The 18010-nt window shown below is 45.9% G+C and overlaps 1 protein-coding gene across 3 annotated transcripts in view; it reads right to left on the bottom strand.

The window, feature by feature from the left end:
* Nucleotides 1-326: 326 nt before the first annotated feature.
* The window catches only part of NTN4 (netrin 4), a 48035-nt gene continuing 30351 nt past the window's right edge, over nt 327-18010 (bottom strand). For 2 of the 3 annotated variants that reach the window (XM_048301102.1, XM_048301103.1), the window contains exons 4-10: nt 17550-17676; nt 16311-16499; nt 9427-9643; nt 8612-8724; nt 7355-7423; nt 5489-5659; nt 327-1885 (exon numbers count right to left, since the gene is read on the bottom strand). In XM_048301102.1, the coding sequence (XP_048157059.1) occupies nt 1749-1885; nt 5489-5659; nt 7355-7423; nt 8612-8724; nt 9427-9643; nt 16311-16499; nt 17550-17676 (1023 nt within the window). In that variant the 3' untranslated portion in view covers nt 327-1748. The remainder of the gene's footprint in view (nt 1886-5488; nt 5660-7354; nt 7424-8611; nt 8725-9426; nt 9644-16310; nt 16500-17549; nt 17677-18010) is intronic. The other variant, XM_048301104.1, reaches the window with a different exon arrangement.

Raw genomic sequence — 18010 nt, 5'->3', positions numbered from 1 at the left:
TTACCCCCCAACCAGAAAGGAAAATATCCCCCATGGCAGCTTCTTCTCACCCAGTGCAATCTTTGCTTGTGCTCTCTAGGGCATGCATGAAGACCCTGCTGCCATTGGCATAAGCAGTAACAGGAGAAGAAGATGTTGAAATATTATATTTATTACATACATGAGATACAAAAAAAATTTACCAAAATAGTATCTTTTTTTTTGCAAGTCCACAGGACCTTGAAAGAAAAATACATACGTAAAGTGGATTGGTGGACTCCTAACTTTTCTGGTGTTGTATGTCTTCTTTCCCCTCACACTCATGAACGAAATTACACTCTATACAATGTGGTTTAAAGATGCTTTATAGAAAAGATATATTTTAGTGCTGAAAACTGCAGTAAACTGTGCTATATTTCATATTGGTGTTAATGAGGAAGTATAATGGCTGCATATATTGCAAACAATAACACAGAAGAAAACAAATAAAATGTTCCGTTTTAAATACTTACATAAAAATAAAATAAACTCCAGGCCCACCATGAATCGCTGGGTTGTGATATGTGAATGCAAGTCCTTTCCATTCTCTGCATCCACTCCTTTTCCTGCAGTCGGAGTTTTTCTCCTCCGGCAATTGCATTTTTATCTCAAAGTCTCTTCTTCTCCTCACTCTGTTTGCAAAGTCTTGCTGGAGTCCTGCCCACGGGGTCCAAGTGCTGGTCTGAAGCTGGGACTTCAGTGCAAATACTTTATCTTTCAGATTGCATCCTCAGATATTCTGAGTGGCCAGTGCCAGGCTGGCCATTCCCTTTATACTGTTAATGCTGTCCAACTGCGGGGGGTCTTCAGGAGTGCTTCTGTTTCAGGGAGTTTTTTTTCACGTGCCACCTTCAAATTCTTCTTTCCCCAACACAATCAGACTTCCTGCACTGTGAAGTGGCAGGCAGTAAAGTGCTTTATACAATGAAATATTTACACTAGGGCTAGGTTCATTTTTTAACACTTCAGGGACAAAAGCTCAGAGGTGCTGCACCCTCTGCAGCTGGCTCTTCTCTGCAGCCGTGCAGTGGGTGGAGAGCTGGCCTCTGCCCTGCATCACGCCTGTGCCAAGGCAGAGGGATTCAATTCACTCCAGCAGCTCCCTCCTCAACAGCAGAGAATCTAGCCCCTGAAACAGCAGAGAATCTAGCCCCTGAAACCTTCAGCAGGGCAAACAGGTTAAAAGCAAGTGGCACCCAATTCTCTTTGATGGGTGCCATGTCCTAACCTGTAAGAGGGTGTTTCTAAAGAGTGGTTGTCATTGCCACACTGGTGCCAGCACCTACTCACTGCTATGGCCACTGCCTTCCCCACAGCATCCTCTGGGAGCCTCTGGAAGCCACTCAGGATCCACGCTAGTGGTACTGGCAGTGTTTTGCTTCTCAGCAGTAGCTCTTCCAGGGTGGCAATTTAGTCTTGGGTGATCAGTGGCTTCATGGGAGCTGCTCCAACACTGCACGGGAGCGAGACAAGCATCCACCACCCTTCCTTTTGTTTCCCTCAAGATAACGATGCGCAGGGCTCAGGTGAGGCCCTGACAAGGAAGCTATAGGCAAGTGAAAGAACATTGGCCAGAAAGGGTTAAATTAGACAGCGCCTACAACTCTGAATGCCTCACTACATGTTTTGGCACTATTTTCTTACATTCCAGTTTTCATGCTAGAGGTCTTCTCTCTGTGGAGGCTGTTGCATTTTGTGCATAAAGAAATGCCCTAGGCAGCTGTACACCTCTAGTTGCAGTCTCTTTTCAAAATCTCCAAGACCTTTCTTCCGAGAGCCGACTTCCACTGGTGGACAAAACTTTTCATGTTGACAATGAGCCTGCCCGTTCGGACGTCCTCGTGTCCTGCCACAAGGTACTCCAAGCCTGCAAACCAGCAAAGCGGTCAGGGACTGCACAGTACCATGCTCAAGAGGCCCATTGAGCTGCAAAGTCAGCCTGGATATCGAGTCCCATGTAAAAAAGCACTTACACAAAGAAATGTTTATACATATTGACTCACATATATCTGTATATCTACAGCTCTAGCTGTACCTATGGAAAAATGACCCCTGTGGCTACCTGTCAGTGAGATGCAGCACACAAAACATGATTTTGTTAGCTTCTAAATATAAATGAAAGCTGAACTCTGGGGGCAGCACTGCAAGTTTTTATACCTCTTTTGGAAACTGCTATTACCTTCATTTGGCAGTCGTCTGCCTCACTTCTCTCTGAATAAATCTGGGAATCAGTTCAGCAAATTCCAGGAATGGAACAGTGCAGGATGGTCCAGTGCTTGGTGTCATGCTTGGAGTGGCCAGTGGCCGCTTGGAGGCACAGGCATGCCAGACCCCAATGAGAGGCAACACTAAATGTGCTGGCACAAGTACCCTAGAGGAGCCTGAAAGAGCAGCTGCCACACTGAAAAGAACTGCTAATTTCTGCTGCTGCCAGATGTTTTAGAGATATGACAGCAGCATCTGACAAAGCCTCATCTGGTTGTCCAGAAACAGCCAGAAAGGGCTGGATTGTGTCCCTGTGGTGCCCTGCTGCAGGGCTTGCCTCAGGCATCCAGGTCTGCTCTTGACTTTCAGGACACAACTCAAAAGAGTGCTTGGAACCAGGTAACAACTGCTAAACAGGGGGATAGAGCAAAGCCTTTGGCTTGAATTAGCTAAAGAAACACTGCCACAGATCCAAACAGCCTAAATGGGCCACAAATTGCCATAAATGGGGATAACAAGGAGGATAATCCCTTCCATGGCAGGAGGAGCTTCCTGCCAGCACATTTAGGGTATAGCCAGCATTAGATCCCTCCTGTACCCCCTTCCCACTTGCACCAGTCTGGGGAGCACGATGTGCTGCTGCAAACCAGGCACAGGAGATGGGCATCCCCCGGTGCTCTCAGTCATCCCGCTCCATCCTGGCTGCAGCAGGGAGTCCGCTTGTGTTGTCTTGGGTTTTCATTTTGCAGTCCAGAATAAAGGAAGGGTGCTTCCCAAGTTAAAGGTCAAGTATGCTTTTCTTTATTTCAATACAATTTGCTTTCTACTTTATCTGAGTTTTTGGGCACACACATCCTCTCTTCTGCCAAGTAAACACAGGATACGTGTGTGGCACCATTGCCCTTCACAAGACATTGATTTTGGCCAAGTCAATCTTGCTGTTACGAACATCACTTTTCAAGGGTTCCTGAATTTATTTCCCTTGAGATAGAAATGTGGTACACACACTCAGAGAGCAAGCAAATATTGCTGTGGTTGCTGATCGTGTAGGGCTTTCTAGATTTTCAACCTGATGCTACAGAACTGTAAAATTAAAATGAGTCAAATGACTGAGATGCCACAAGCCAGGACTTGAGGCTGGGCAGTTTGCCCTGGCAGGCTGCTCTCTGCCTCTCTGTGTCTGTGCTTGGCAGAGCCATGGAAGGAATGGGCTCCTGTTCCCTTGCAAATAGGCAAGACCTTTAAATCTTTCAGCTCAGTGTCCCCCAAAAGAAGAATCTGCCTCTCTGGGTGTGTGGGGAGCAGGGGGTATGCAAGGGTGGTGAAAGGGTTCCCCTTGTAAGAACTTAAGCACGTTTTTCATATGAAAATAGCCCATGGAGATTTAATAAATGCTTAGAGTTTTCTTTTCTTGTCAGAGCCTTTAAGAGCCTACTCTCCTTTTGGTATCCCTTTACTTCTGTAAAACAGAATAAAACCACATTTGTCTTACTTTTATATTTATCTTTGATCTCCTCTATATTTTTGGAAGATGTGATTTCCATTATAGCTGTATGTCAGGAAATTGTTTTATGTCAGCTTGACTTTTCATCCAGCTGTTTTTGGTTTATTCACCTGTAGGTCATAAGCTCTTACTGTGATAGAGAGTTGAATCTGCTAATATTGCCAACTACTCAGAAATGAATGTGGTAGCTAAAGAAAATAATGAATTAAAAAAACATCTGGGATCCTTTTTTCCCTCTTTGACATTATTGAATCTTAAAGATTCACTCAACGGATGTTTTCAGGTTTCCTATTAGCACCAAACGTCATGACTTTTCAACATGAAGGCTGAGACTGATTTATACTCATGGGACCAGCAGCTGCATTTCAAAACAATATCAAGCTTTGCAGTGTAAATCATGAGAGCTGGCAAGGAAGCAACAAGGGAGTAACACCTTGTTGTGTCAGAAACCTGGACTATCACTAAAGACAGTTGCATCTCCACCTTTCTGCTGTTGTCTAAGAGACCTTCATTGATTCTGTGATTAATGCTGTCTTTTCATCTGTTGGGGAAAATCAGTGAAGCTCCTCTGAAGTTAGTGGAGTAGCAAAGCTGGGTGTCAGGTGTGGGCTGCCCTGCAGGCTCAGTTTTGAACAGCTTCCATTGCATTCCTTCAGGTTCATATTAAGGCAGCTGCATCTGTTCTTTCTTGCTTGTGTTTCCATTGCATATGGAAAAAAAAAATAGCTGTATCTACTTGATTATAGATTTATGGTGTTCCAGCAATATCCAAAGTCTTACTGCACTTCAACAGTAGAGCCCTACCTAATGCTGCTGATTCATCTGACCTTTGCACCTGACAAGACTTTCTAGCTACAGCTGTGCTATCAGAACAGCTTGCCTTCAAAACCAGACACAGTCACTCCTGCAGGCATGAAAGAAGACTGCAAACACCTCATCAGTGAATAACCTTACTGTATGACCCAGCCTCATAGACAGCCCTGTCCCCCCTAGTTCCTAGTGCTGCACATGAAAGGGACGTCTCAGCACCTAAGTCAATGCTTCCATTGCCAATTTCCCAGTGGTGTATGTGCCTTATGGAAAGAAAGCCTTTTATCTGAATTAGTTGGTAACTGCTCATTTATCTTGGAGTTGTAAAGAGAGGTGTGTCAGCTGGAGCTTAATTTTGCTCTGTGGAAGACACTGCTGAATCTGCATGTCCTTGTCCATACTGGAGACTGCATGCACTGTTTAGCCACCACTGGTTATACTCCATTTCAGTGAAAGAAGATGGGAAAAAACTGTGGAACTCTCATCTCACTGCATAAGAGAATTTCTTCCAAATCTTGTAGAAGTAAATTTGTATTAGTTTCAAAGAGAAATGTTCCCTTGAGTCTAGATTAGAACTTCAGTACAGTATCATGACTCAAATTAGATTTAAATGTGTTTTCATGGATTCAAATTAGCTTTAGCTTTGAAAGATATACATGCAATTGTGGTGTGATGTGCACCTCCCTCCCTCTGGGAGCGGAGACTGGTCAAACTGAAAGTCTGTTACTATGCTACATAAAGAGAATTGTATGTTTCAAAGTCTATTCAAAGTTTTTCTCTATGAAATTCCAATTTGGTGGAGATTGAAGTTGCAATCCAAGTGATGTAAGCCAGTAACTTTTAATCAACACTGGGCTGCAATCTCAGCTCATTGGTATGAGGCGATAGTGGGCTGGGAATGAAATCTGTGTATATGTGGTGGAAATGTACAGTTCAGGGAGTCAAACCTACCAGGATTGAGGATGGGACAAGTGCAGCCTCTGTTAGTCCAGGATTCAGGGTAGAGTGTCCTCTTGCCCCGGAGAATCTTCAGCTTTGTAGATTTCAAGACTTTCTTGATCTTCACACTGACTTCTGCATGGGAGCCTTTGTCATGAGCTGACAAGATCTTTGTCTTGATCACTGGGAAGACAGGAATTCAAAACGAGGACTATACAAACTATTTACAGTGGTCTCTTTTTTTCCCTGGTCTAATACTGGTGTCTGAGAGAAGCAGTCAGGACAATTGCTTTGTTATAGTGGAGTTAGCTCAGGGCCCCTTGCTGGGGAGCCCAGGATCAGAGCAGCTGCTGGAGAGCACATACATCCCCACACCCATGGGCAGAAATGCTGCCAGTTGTTTTGGCCATGGCCCTTGGAACTGCCATTAGGGCATGAGGTCCCATTTTCCCCCAGAGCTCAGCAAACCCTTTGGGTTCCTTAGCTCTTTTGGAAATCAACTGGATTTAGGGATGGACCTGGAGGCTTTGCTGGGCTCAGCCCAGACAGCCCAGGCAGTAGGCAGGGGTGTGAGGACCTGCCCTCATCCCACCCTGGTGCCTCATCCCATCCTGCTGCTTTGCAGAACTGCCAAATCCAAATTCAGTGGAGGAGAGTGAGACATTGGTGGGGACTGGGGCAAATTATGGAGTATTTTGAGCTCACCCATACCCACAGGCACATTCCCACCACCTGGCATTCCACTGCTGAGCCCCTGAGTGGTGGAGGCTCAGGGCTGAGTTCCTCCACCCAACCTATACTGGTAGGTATTGCCATATGGTGGTGCTTTATTCAGCACTCATGTTGGGAAGCTCGGGGCAGCCTCTCACCGTGGCCTCCTGGAGATCATGATGAGCCCCATAATCCATCTGTCTCTCTAGTTTAGCTGACACCTTCACATGTTGACTGATGAAAGGGGGAGAAGCCTGAGTGCACTTCAGATAAGATTTATGAACTTTGAGGTTTTGTGACTTTTTTTTTCAATTTCTTATCTTTTGCAAGATTAAACACAGTTACTATCGTGGTTGGGAAGCAAAGCAGAACAGAATCAAATTTTTTCCTAATATCACTAAGCCAGGGCTACATTTCAACAACTGGCAGCCCCTTGAACTCCCCTTCGTGGGTTGCTTCTCAGCCTGCAGAGGTATGGGCTATCTTCTCTGCATTTTCAACTTCAGTGTGAGACGAAACAGGTGCAAGAGACCCCTGCAAGAGATTCCTTATGAAGGAAGGGAGTGCAGCACAGAGCATTCCTTGCTTTGCCACAGTATGAAGAGGCAATTCACTGGCACACACCGGGGAGGTCTTGGGAAACAAAGTGCCTCTTCTCATTCATGTAAATCCAAGAGACACATAGACAATATATATCACCCCATTGCAACAACTGAACTTTTTTGACAGGGGGAAGTTCCCAGTAGCTGCTGGAATTGTTTTATCCATGGATGGTGATCACAGTCCCTCCTTACGTTCGGTATTATTCAGGCACAGTAATTTCTAGGCTCTGATTGGGGCACCTCATCTACGGACATAGTTTCAGTGACCCATTTTTGGTAACAGTGGTTTATAGTTTCCCAGGGACACTTCCAGCTCTTGTCCTCCCATGAATTTATACAAGGGTGTTTTGATAGCAAGAGAGATGGGTAACAGAACAAGATGCTTCACCCACCTTGACTTGGAACCATGATACCTATACATTTTGGTGGAAGATCTGCTTTAGACTAAGTATCCCACGGGCTTGCCAGGATGCAGCGGTGCACACACAGCACCTCTCATGCTTTATATACACTTTTGCACTGCCTTGCAGCACCTCCCTTTACAGCCACCTCACCCACAACTCACCATAGGTGTACTTCATCCCACAGAAGACCTTGGGATTCCCTAAAACTTGCTCTTTACATTCGCATTTACCTGGGGAAAAAGAAGGAAGCAAATGGCGTGTGGATTGTGGTTAAAAGACAGGAGCATTTGCAGGCAGAGCCCAGGAACTGCCAGAGGTTTTTCAAGTGGTCCACAAGCCTCATGCAAAAAAGCCAAATTTGCAACTCTTTTCAGACTGAGAGTGAATACAGAATCCTAGTCCAAGGGCAATTACTCCTTGTTTACAATTAGAAGAGAAGGAAAACAAAGGCCTTATTATTTTGCCTTGGGATGCAAATAACATGCGTATCTTTCTCTCTGGTATTTTCCACACCGCAATGTACCAGACAAAATTTCAAAAGGAAATGTTGCAGAGGTTAAGGCAGATTAATGACTTCCGTGATCTTAGAACAAAGAATAACATGATATACTTATTTACGTTTAAAATGAAGTCGCCCAGACAAATGATGGAGCTTTCCCCTCAATTAACTCAATTATTGTATCTTCGAGATATTATCAAGCCGCTCTCTGAAAATGGAGGAAATGACGCTTGCCTGCTTGCATGCAGCGGCTGCAAGGGAGGACAGCTTGGTGCTGCCCCACGGGGCCAGCCTGCCTCGCACCAACCTTCATGCACCTCCCTGGGCTGGGAACACAGGAGGGAGATAACTTCCCCCGCTGCATGCTAGGCCGTCTCAAATTGCATCATAAGCTGCAAGTGATGCCAAAATTGTTGTGGGTATTGGGGAAATAAATTGTGAGCTAGAAATCCCCTAACTACCTGCTAGTGAAGGGCCAAACCCCACCCTTTAAAAAGAGTTGCTGGTTTGTTGAGTTTTAGGGAATATAAGGATTCCTTTAAAACATGATGGTCAAGTAAAATGTGAGGCTATTCAGCCTTGAAATTCATGAGGGTATTTAGCCTTGAAATTCAGAGCTGGGACTGCAAATTCTTGCCTTACAACAGCTAAATGCTGGGTGCAGGCATTCAGCACGGAGCATCCGCCTAAGGGGTTTGCACACCCTTGCATTGATTGGATGAGCCATAAGGTTCCTCTGGCTCTTGGAGGGGAAGGAGGTGGTCACAAAGACATTCCTCCACATGGTAGTGGGGGAATGTCCATTCCCCCCTGCAACTGCCAGGGTGCTAACTACAAGCCAGTGCAGAAGACTAAATCTGCACTGGCTGCTGGCGGGAGGGATAGGGCAGGTGAAACACGTGCAAAGCCACAGTCCTACCAGAGTGTCGGAGTGCCGAGAAGCCTTGCTCATCCTCCCAGCCCCAGGTGGGCTCGCTCTCGTTGAGCACTGCCTGGAAAGGAGGTGCTTCATTGTGCCAGGTCACGTCTGAGCTGTTGAGGGGAAAGGGAGATGGTCAACCTTCCTCTAGGAGCCAGCAGAAAGCAGGGCTATCCTACTACCAACCCATCCTCCAGGTACAATGTGACTGTGTGTCTTAATGATGGTAAATGCAAGAGGCAGTTTTGAAAGGTGAACAGGTGGATTGTTGTCAGAGAGGATCATGAATCCATTTTGGGTTTAAAATATGTTATAGGGATTTATATACCACAAATATCTTCAGTCTGGTAAAAAAAGCAACATGTCAGATTTGGAGAGTGGGGTATTATTAAAATGTGCAGTCTTCTAAAAGTCAGAGCTTGACTCCAAGCCCAGCACAGTCAACACAAGCTGAGTTACAACAGCAATATTAAGCCTTTGGTCTCCTCTCACTCAGATGTCCCTGAGGCCCATATTTTGCTTGTGGAGAGGAAACAACTGTGAAGGTTATGGAAAACACCTGCTACATTAACACCAGCACTGAGAGCAAAAATTCCAACATTGCAGGTGCCCTGCCACAGTGTGCCAGGTACCCAGGGGAACCACAGCCTCAGCTTCCACTCTATCCCCACTTCTTGGCCATACCAAACCCCAAGTATTTTACATAACGGATACTTTTCAGCCTGCTTGTCATGTGTAAATAGTGCTTTCCCTGGAACAGAGATCACAGAGGTACGGTGAGGCTGGGAGGGGGTGGCCAAGACCCCCCAACTCACCTGCTACTGTGGCAGTCACCGGTGTGGGGGTCGCAGCTGCGGGCACAGTCGCAGGGGCGGCAGCCGTAGGCACCGAAGCCCCAGTAGCCAGGGAGGCAGTGGTCACAGCGGGGCCCTGCCACGCCGGGCTTGCAGGGGCAGTCGCCAGTGCTGGGGTCACAGAAGGTGCGGGGGCCCAGGGGGAGCACGGCCGATCCCATGGGGTGGCAGGAGCAAGCTGCAGGGGAGGGACACCGTGAGGGACGGAGCATCTATGAGTGCACAAGCTCGGCATCACAAAATCGCAGGAGATGCCTGCAAAACCACCTCTAAGCCTAGGGACACCTCTGGGTTTCTGGGCTTTTTTTTCTCTCACCCATATAAATCTGAGCAGTCTCCCTTTGGAATCTGTAGAATTTTAACTTTCATGAGCTATTTTAATTAGTCAAGCTACCCTGGTGTCGTGTTATGTTTTGCCAAACAGGCCTTTATTACTTTCCTTGCAGCATCTGGATTCTAATCCGGCCAAGTACCCAGGGATGTGCCTGCTTCACTGTGATGTTTAAGCAGCTGCGGGTGCTTCACTGCAAAAATGAATCAGAGCATAATTGCTTTTTAAAGTAATAACAACTGTCTTGCACCCAGGAGGTTAAAAAACCCCTCAGAACATCATTTTAATTAAAGTGGAGGCTGAGCAAAAAGTATTCCTCTGTCTCTGTCTGATTTTTAAAGCCATCATTTAAAAACCTTACGAAAAAAGAATGAGGAAACGGACAGCTCAGAGATAGGCTTTTGCATATTCTCCAGGACACAGGTTTTCAGAGTGCATGTCAGAAATGCCAGCTGCTCTCTTTCCTCCCTCACAGACCCTTGCATCAGAACAATGCACTAGAAGTGTACTGGTACACACTGGGTTCTCAGAAAGGATGCCCTAAAATAGGTGGTATGAAGTATTCCTTACCTACTCATTAGGTTTTTTTTGCATAAATGTAATTTATGTTTTTTACAAGACTACTTTCCCCCAAAGAGGTTAATATTTTCAAAGAACAGAAATACAGTTATCAAAAGCATGAGCCAAACCTCTGACCAGGTCAGCAGGCAATGCGGTGACCCACAGGACCAGTAGCTGGGTGACTTGTGCTCTTCTCCCCTCAGGCTTTGGTTCTCTGACCAGCACATGGTACGGTCAGCCTTACACACTATGGCAAAAAGTCCCCTGCTGAAAGACTTTAGCCCAAAGCTTCATTTACATAAAAATTTGGTTTCCTGAGAACATGTTATCTGTAGGGAATATTTTCACTAAATTCTAATACCAATGTGTTGCGGTGGCAAAGTCCACTTTACACCCCCACATCGCTTTGAAAGTGGTCCCTCTGTAAACCTCTGTGCTAGAAAGTTCTCTCTTTACCAAGATTCCACTGATCCCTAACTCTCTCCCCCTCCCATCCCTTCTCCCATTGGCTCCTGTTATGTCACTCACCCTTGCCTCTGCCCCCTAGCCCTCAGACCATTGGCTTCTGATGCTTTGCCCACCCCGGAGCCCTTTGGGATAAAACCATGTGCGCGTGTCGTTCTTGGCTCTTTGTCCCTGCTTTCTTCGGGTGTGTTGGTTTCCTTAAACCCCTTGGAACTGCATGCAGAGAACCCCTCTCGCCTCTCCGGGTCGTGCACAGACTGTGTGTGTGAGTGGCTGCTCGCGGCTGCCTGCGAAGGTGAGATCGTGTGCACGCGAGGGTGCTGGCAGAGCACTGCCTGAGTGTGTCCGAGGGACCCTGTGGGAAAAACACGGCATCGAGCCACCGAAGCCCTCTTTCCATACCAATCTTTCTATTTTGCAGCTGTGAAGGCAATAGAGCAGGAAAGCCACTACAGGCAACACAATATATTTTTCTCTTAAAATACTTACTGCTGCACACATACATTTGATTTTGCTCTAACAACATTTTTGTGGTTTCAGGAATCTGACATACCTGGAGTATAGTTACGAAATATTAAAGGATAGATTAATATTGGCGGTTAACTTAGAGGCGACTATGATTCCAACATCTTTGCCAAGGTAATCCCCAAATTTTCCCCACCCTTTCCATTCCCAAACAAATATAATTATATAAAATTAAAAGATTAGAAAGCCTCTCCACAACCTGCGTAAGTAGCTGCAGGCAGTGAACTCTGGTACCTTTAATAGCATAGTTTTCAAGAGCGCACACTGAGACTTGCATACCTTTCTCCTGAAGCCTGTGAAGTGTTTTACACCTGATACATACAGCCAAATGCTCTTTTTTCCTACTAGATGAGGTGGGTATTTCTGGCATTCCTCAGGCCCTTCAGGGGAGATATCATGCACTTAAGGCTCTTCAGTTCTCCTCCAGTTAATGAGATAAACCCACTGCTCAGCAAGAGATTTGGTCCTGTTTTGGTCAGGTTTCAGCTGAATTTTACACACAACCCCACTGGGCTTGGAGCTTTTATGTTTTAGACAATTCTTTTACACTTTTTTTTTTAATGGAAAATTTAACATCAGTGGCAACACTATGGTGAAGCAAGAATATTAATGTTACAAAAGTTGTTATGAAAAAGAGCAGCAAACTCATAGGCAATTAAAAAGACAACTAAAAATGAGAATGTAGTTGGCTATACATTTTAATAAAAGCCACAAAGAGATGTGTTGTAAAGGCTGGTAATTTGTAACAGGCCTGCATAAACACTTCCATGGATCCCATCCTTCCTGGCAACTCCTCAGTGAGCCACCAAGGTGTCAATCTGCTTTCTAACTGTGGCTGGCAAATTGAAGGTTTTTGCTCTTGGACCTTGGGTGAAGGCCCAGGATGACACTAAGTGGCATTAATCTGAATGGTTTGGGTGGCAAATTTTCAGCACAGAAAATGTTTGTGATGGGCTGCAGTGGGAACTTGCTGAGCAATGCAGACATAAAGTGAAGCCCATCACTATGCACCAAGCACAGAAATGAAGCTCTAGAGCTCAAATGTGAGGGTGTCGTAACATATTTGAAAGAAATGAATGGAAGCAGGATGGAGTGCTTCCATACTATGGCAAGGGTAGGAAGAAAAAGATTGCAGGACTGATTATACAATGTTTGAAAGTCGGAGCTATTGGTCCCTCATGGGCAGCTGTGCTGTGTTGGTTTTAGACCCCATTTTCCTCCTTCCACACAATCTGCACCTCACTGTAGCACAGGTAGTAGGAGACCCACGTCCAGGAAGGTGAGAGGAGCAGCTGAGTAGCAGATAAAGCAGCTACAGATGGTGTTGGATGGCATTTCTTTGTGGATGCACAGATGCAGAGTGTGAGACTCTCAGTGCGAGGCTTCTGCACAGCACCTGTCTCCTGTGCCACGGCCACCTCACCAGAGAGGCTGGGTGTTTCCACGGCCAAGGGAGCTCTTGAGAGAGAATGGCTGGGCCCCAGCATTGGATCAAGAGAAACCTTCCACAAGCTTGACCTTTTTGCTTTCTTTTTGATTTGTAAGCAGCATTGCTAAAAATGCCAGTTTACCAGCCTGTACTACATAGCAGTATTCTGCACATGACTTCCATGCACATATGAATTAACAGCTGCCTGTCCTGGCATTGCATGTGCTGACTGGGATGGAAAATCAGTGAGTGGGATTCCAGCAGAACTGGATTTCCTTGCCCTGGATTGGTGATACTGTTGTGGTTTCTCCGGCTGCCACCTAATCGTTGGAAATGACAAATATTTACCCTCAAAACCCTACAGTTGCAAAGCAAAATAAACTTGGCAATTATAACACTAGATTTTATTGTCTGCAACTGTACTGTAGCTGAGGCTTAAAAACTCATGAGGTTGGAAAGAAAAGGACTCATAGGTATGGCAGAGGGAAAGAGTCATCAGGTTGGTGTTTTAAACATCAGAATGTCTCATTTTTCAGGTACACACCTACGCCTGAGCAAATACTGTATACAGTCTTTGCCTACAAGAATCTTTTAAGTATCCTTAAAGATTATCGCTTAACAACTCCTTTATTTACTTTGACCTAGGTATTTTTAAATTTTCAGCGGTTGAACAATAATGGTGTCTTGAGCCAGAAGCAAACAGGCAATGCCATGGCCTTCCCAGGAAAAAATAATAAGGCTCCACGCATGTCCCTTGTTATTGCAGACCATGGCATGGTCCTTGGAAATGTTCCAGGCATAGGCTGCAATTGATCTTATATAATTTAATTTAACAGTCATTAGTCATTTTCTATGGTCCTGCAGCTGCCATCTCCCCCATGGGATGCTGGGTCCCTGGGTGCAGGGAGCATTCCTGGCAGCAGGAGACCAGAAGTGAAAAGGTGAAGGGGTCTTAGGGAGGAGTGCATTGGTGAGAGTTTGAAAAGCCCAGAGAGAAATCATCTGGGAGTTTGTAGTAACAGGGTCTCTGAAAAGAAAGCATTCAGATAATCCCTATATTTGTGGAATTCAGTTTGTACTAGGAGAAGTTGTCTTCCTCAGATACTTGAGGGAGTATCATGCTCTGCAATTCATAAATGTGGACAAAAAAAAAAGCAATGAAGTAGATGTATTTGATACAGAAGGTAAATAAATGTAAACTTTTTCTGACTATACTCAAGAGTATCTTACAGTTCTTGTTAAATATATGTTATCTTTGGCTTTTAAATACCAGAGTTCATGAATACCTAGTGGTCCATACAGCTGGATTGTTGCATGAAAGAGTAATGGGGGCACACTTTTTTTTTTTTTTAATGTGGAAAGTGGAATGCCATGGGCCAGTGATTCAGAGATTAATGCAGAAAGCCAAGAGAACCAAGAACTGGCATATGTCAACAAAAATACTCATTAATCATCTAATATTCACAGCTTCCTCTGGCTCATAAAGGCAGGGAGAAACTTTTTAATCAAGAACCCTGGAATTTGGCTAATGTATAGCTAATGACGTGATGTACTCCCTGACTTCTTTAGCAGTGGCCTGACTTGCACACAGGCACATGCACAGGGTTGGCAGCCTTCCCTTCGAGCTGGGGCTGTTTTTGCAGCAGTATGTCCTGTGACCTCTTGTTTCCGTCTGGCTTTGCAAGGAAGGAGGCTCTGTGCTGGCCAGCCCAGGAGGTGCCATTTGACTTTCTCTTGAACCCTGCAAACAGCCACAGATTATGGACTGGGCATTCTGGCACAAGGACGAGCCTACAGTGAGTCCTTCATGAAACTCCATCCCCTCAGTGGACTGAATGAGGTGACAGAGGAGATGGAGGCCACTTTTACTGCTTTCAAGGTGAAGGGCGGTGTTTTTAGGTGTCCAGAAAATTGCACTCAACTCAGTGCCAAAACTTCACTTGTCTTCAATGGCCTCAGCTTCCCTGATGGGAGCTGGACCATAAAGAATAGCAGGAATTATAACCCTAGCAAAGGTAGCAGAACCACAGTACAATGATGTTTCAGAGCTTGAGGGTCCCATGCAGAATTTATTTCAATCTTCTGTTCTGCATTATCTACCAGCAGTCAATTAATCCTATTAGTTCTTTTTTTATTCAGCAAGGATGAATCAATGAGTTAGAAAAAACCATATAGCCTCTGCTTTGAGTCTAAATGCAATACTTAAACCTGTCTTTTTACTAATGAGACTCCAACCCAAAAGTTCATTGACTAAGTTCTGGCAATAATTAAGGAGAAAAAGCATCTGATGTTTCAGAGGAGACTTAGAACTTTGATGTATACAAGTAGGTAATGAACCTTTTAAAGTCATTAAATTCACTTTTTAAAAAAAATAATTGTGTACAGCAGCGAAGTAATTATTTACACAAGCAATGGGGAACTGTGATCAATTCTATTTCCACAGAGAACTAGGCTCGTAAGACAGGCAGTTCAGCTGTTGCTGCCCCTCCTTGCAATGAGTTAAAGGTGGAGAGGAGGAGGACCCCTGCAACAAACTGGTGGGGCTGCTGGGAATCTCATGAGGATGACATGCAGCAAGGGAGAGGGACAAAACCAGTTGTTCCCTACGAGACCTCAATGAAAAAAGTGAAACCTCACCACCCTCCCAGCCTGGGGTGCAGCTCCCCGCTGCAGGAGGGTTTCCTCTTCCTTTACATGCAGGTACTTCTCCCTGAGAGGAGAGAGATGTGCTCAGTGTCTCCTCAAAAGACACAGGCAGGGTGTCAGCTGGATTTCTTTCTGTCACTTATGAAGGTCCCCCTCACAGTAAGTGAGTCAGCGAGGAGAAATGTGGTGAAGCCAGTGGGCAGCTGTAGGCTCAGAGAGGAGGGCATGCCTGCACCTCATATTTAGCTGACCAGTGTAATGTTCTCAGCATGATCTGGGGATCTGGAGTCCCCCATGGTGAGTCACCATCCTCACAGTGGTCCCTGGGGAGTGTGACTTTTGGATTGCTTCTTTGCATGGGAAAGATTTAATTTCACATGTGCCTGAATCAGTGCCTTTAGTCTTGCCTCCTCAGTGTCCCACCTCCTGGAATATCACTTAACTTGTTTTCCTGTCTGTCCTTCCATACCCATCTGCTGCTGCTGTGAACATGAACTGGTGGGCAATGCTATTTATCGGCTGCACCCCTGCTGGCTGAGGAACCTGATTCTGAGGTTGCAACAATCACCAAACAAGGAAAGCACGAAAACAAGATGCAGTTTTCCTCTCCAAAAATAGCAATAGGAGAAAGTAAATGAATCATCTCTCTTCCCCTGTCCTCAGGCTACAGGGATCCTTGGGATGGATTTATCAACAGCATCTGCAGACTTTCACCCTGCAAATATCACCACTGCTTTTTGCAAGTAGTATCACAAAGAGAATTCCAAGAGCTCCCTGTCCTTCACTGAAGCAAGAAGATTCCTCCAAGGAGGGGCAAGAAGATCTCACCTTTCATTTGATACCTTCCCACTTGAGAAGCCCTTCACTAGTACAAGGTGGCTGACTTACGTTTGCAGGCGTCTGGGGCAGAGAAGGGCTTCCTGAGGTCGCGGTAGAAGCCCAGCTTGCAGCGCTGGCAGTGCTGCCCTTCTGTGTTGTGCTGACAGTTGTCACAGACACCGCCACTGCGATTGCCCGATGCCAGCCACGCATCCATGTCAAAATGACAAGTGTCGGCATGCCCATTACACTTGCACGCTGAGGCAAAGCCAAAGAGAACAGAAAGACTCATTAAGGCAGTGACACATAGTGATTTAGAGAAAAGAGACACAAAAACTCAAACCACATTTTGGAATGGGGACTTGACCTATGAACCTGTTATTCATTCAGATGCATGAAGTATCACTACATTTTCATCCACACTTCCCAACATCTGGAGATAACATTTAAGTATTTTCTTTAACTCTTTTATTTCCAATACAGCTTTTCCAGTACAAGGGCAGCCACAGGTGGTCAGGCCAGGACAGAGAGACTCCTACATTCATGGGTCGTGCTGAGGAAGGATCTTTCCATCTCAGCTTTAGAAATCAGCACTGCCCTATACAACATGTGCCATGAGCATGCTGTCAGGATGTTCCCTGCAGCCGATGGAGAAAAAAGGCAGGTGGAGGAGAGGTGTGTGAGGGATGGTGTGGTTAGTCCTCAGCGCCCTTCTGACTAGACTGCTGCTGTTACTGAAGCAGACGGCCCCATGACGTCTGCATTCCCCTGCTTCCAGCACTCACCCTAAGTATCCTCCTTGGCACTGCACAACTAATCCTCAAACCTCCAGAGCCCAAGGCTCCTCCCACCCTCAGTGCCTAGGGGTAAGCAGAGCCCACATCCAGCAGCAGAAAGCCATACCTCCTGCAAACATGTTTGTCAGTGGTGTCTATGGAGGGGAAAAATCTGGCCCCTTGTCACCTCCTAGGTACCCTGGGCAGCCTGCAGTCTGCCCACAGCAGCAGACCATATCTCCAGGAGATGCACTTGGGTCCCAGAGAAAGGCCAAACCAACAGACATCATGGTCTCGTGAGGATTTCCACATGAGAGGCTGTGCAAACAGGGCTGTCCTTGCCACACAAACATGTGGTGGGTGCTGGGCAGGGGCATGGCAGTGGCTCTTCACTCACTGAGCTGCTTGGAGACTACCACCCACCCACCCCAGGATGTGCTGCCTCTTGGACAGATGGGAGAGAGGCACGCATGGAGGAAGGATTTCACTCTGGCAGAGGCTCTGGAGACGCCGTTCCTGACTGGCTACTTACACTGACACTCTTTGGGGGCTCCGGTTTTGCCGTCGGCAGCCTGCCAAGGCTGGTCATTGTAGAGCGGGGCGCAGTGCTGGCAGTGGGACCCTGCGGTGTTGTGCTTGCACATGCATTTCCCATGGACCTAATAGGGGAAAGAGAGCAAGGATCACCCACAGCAAAGGCCAGAGTCTCTGGGGCACAAGCAATGCCCACACACAGGAAATAGCAGGCCAGCTACATGCTATTGCATTGACTAGAAAGAGGGATATAACATGATGTCTAGTTCAGCCAAGGGCAAATATTCTGTAGTTACACTTTCAATTAGGTCAGTACGTGTAGATCTGCATGTCATGGTATTGTAGAATTGTACCTTTTTTTCTTCCTTTTTGAGATCTAAAAGGGTCTTTAGCAGTTTCCAGATGCAGCATGAATTTCCAGGAGAGATTAAAAGAAGCCAAGATTCAAAGCATCCTTGG

Source organism: Corvus hawaiiensis, chromosome 4 (assembly GCF_020740725.1).
Source record: "Corvus hawaiiensis isolate bCorHaw1 chromosome 4, bCorHaw1.pri.cur, whole genome shotgun sequence".
Classification (NCBI taxonomy): Eukaryota; Metazoa; Chordata; class Aves; order Passeriformes; family Corvidae; genus Corvus; species Corvus hawaiiensis.
Note: the sequence above shows the minus strand (reverse complement) of the source record. Positions and strands in the feature narration are given on the sequence as shown.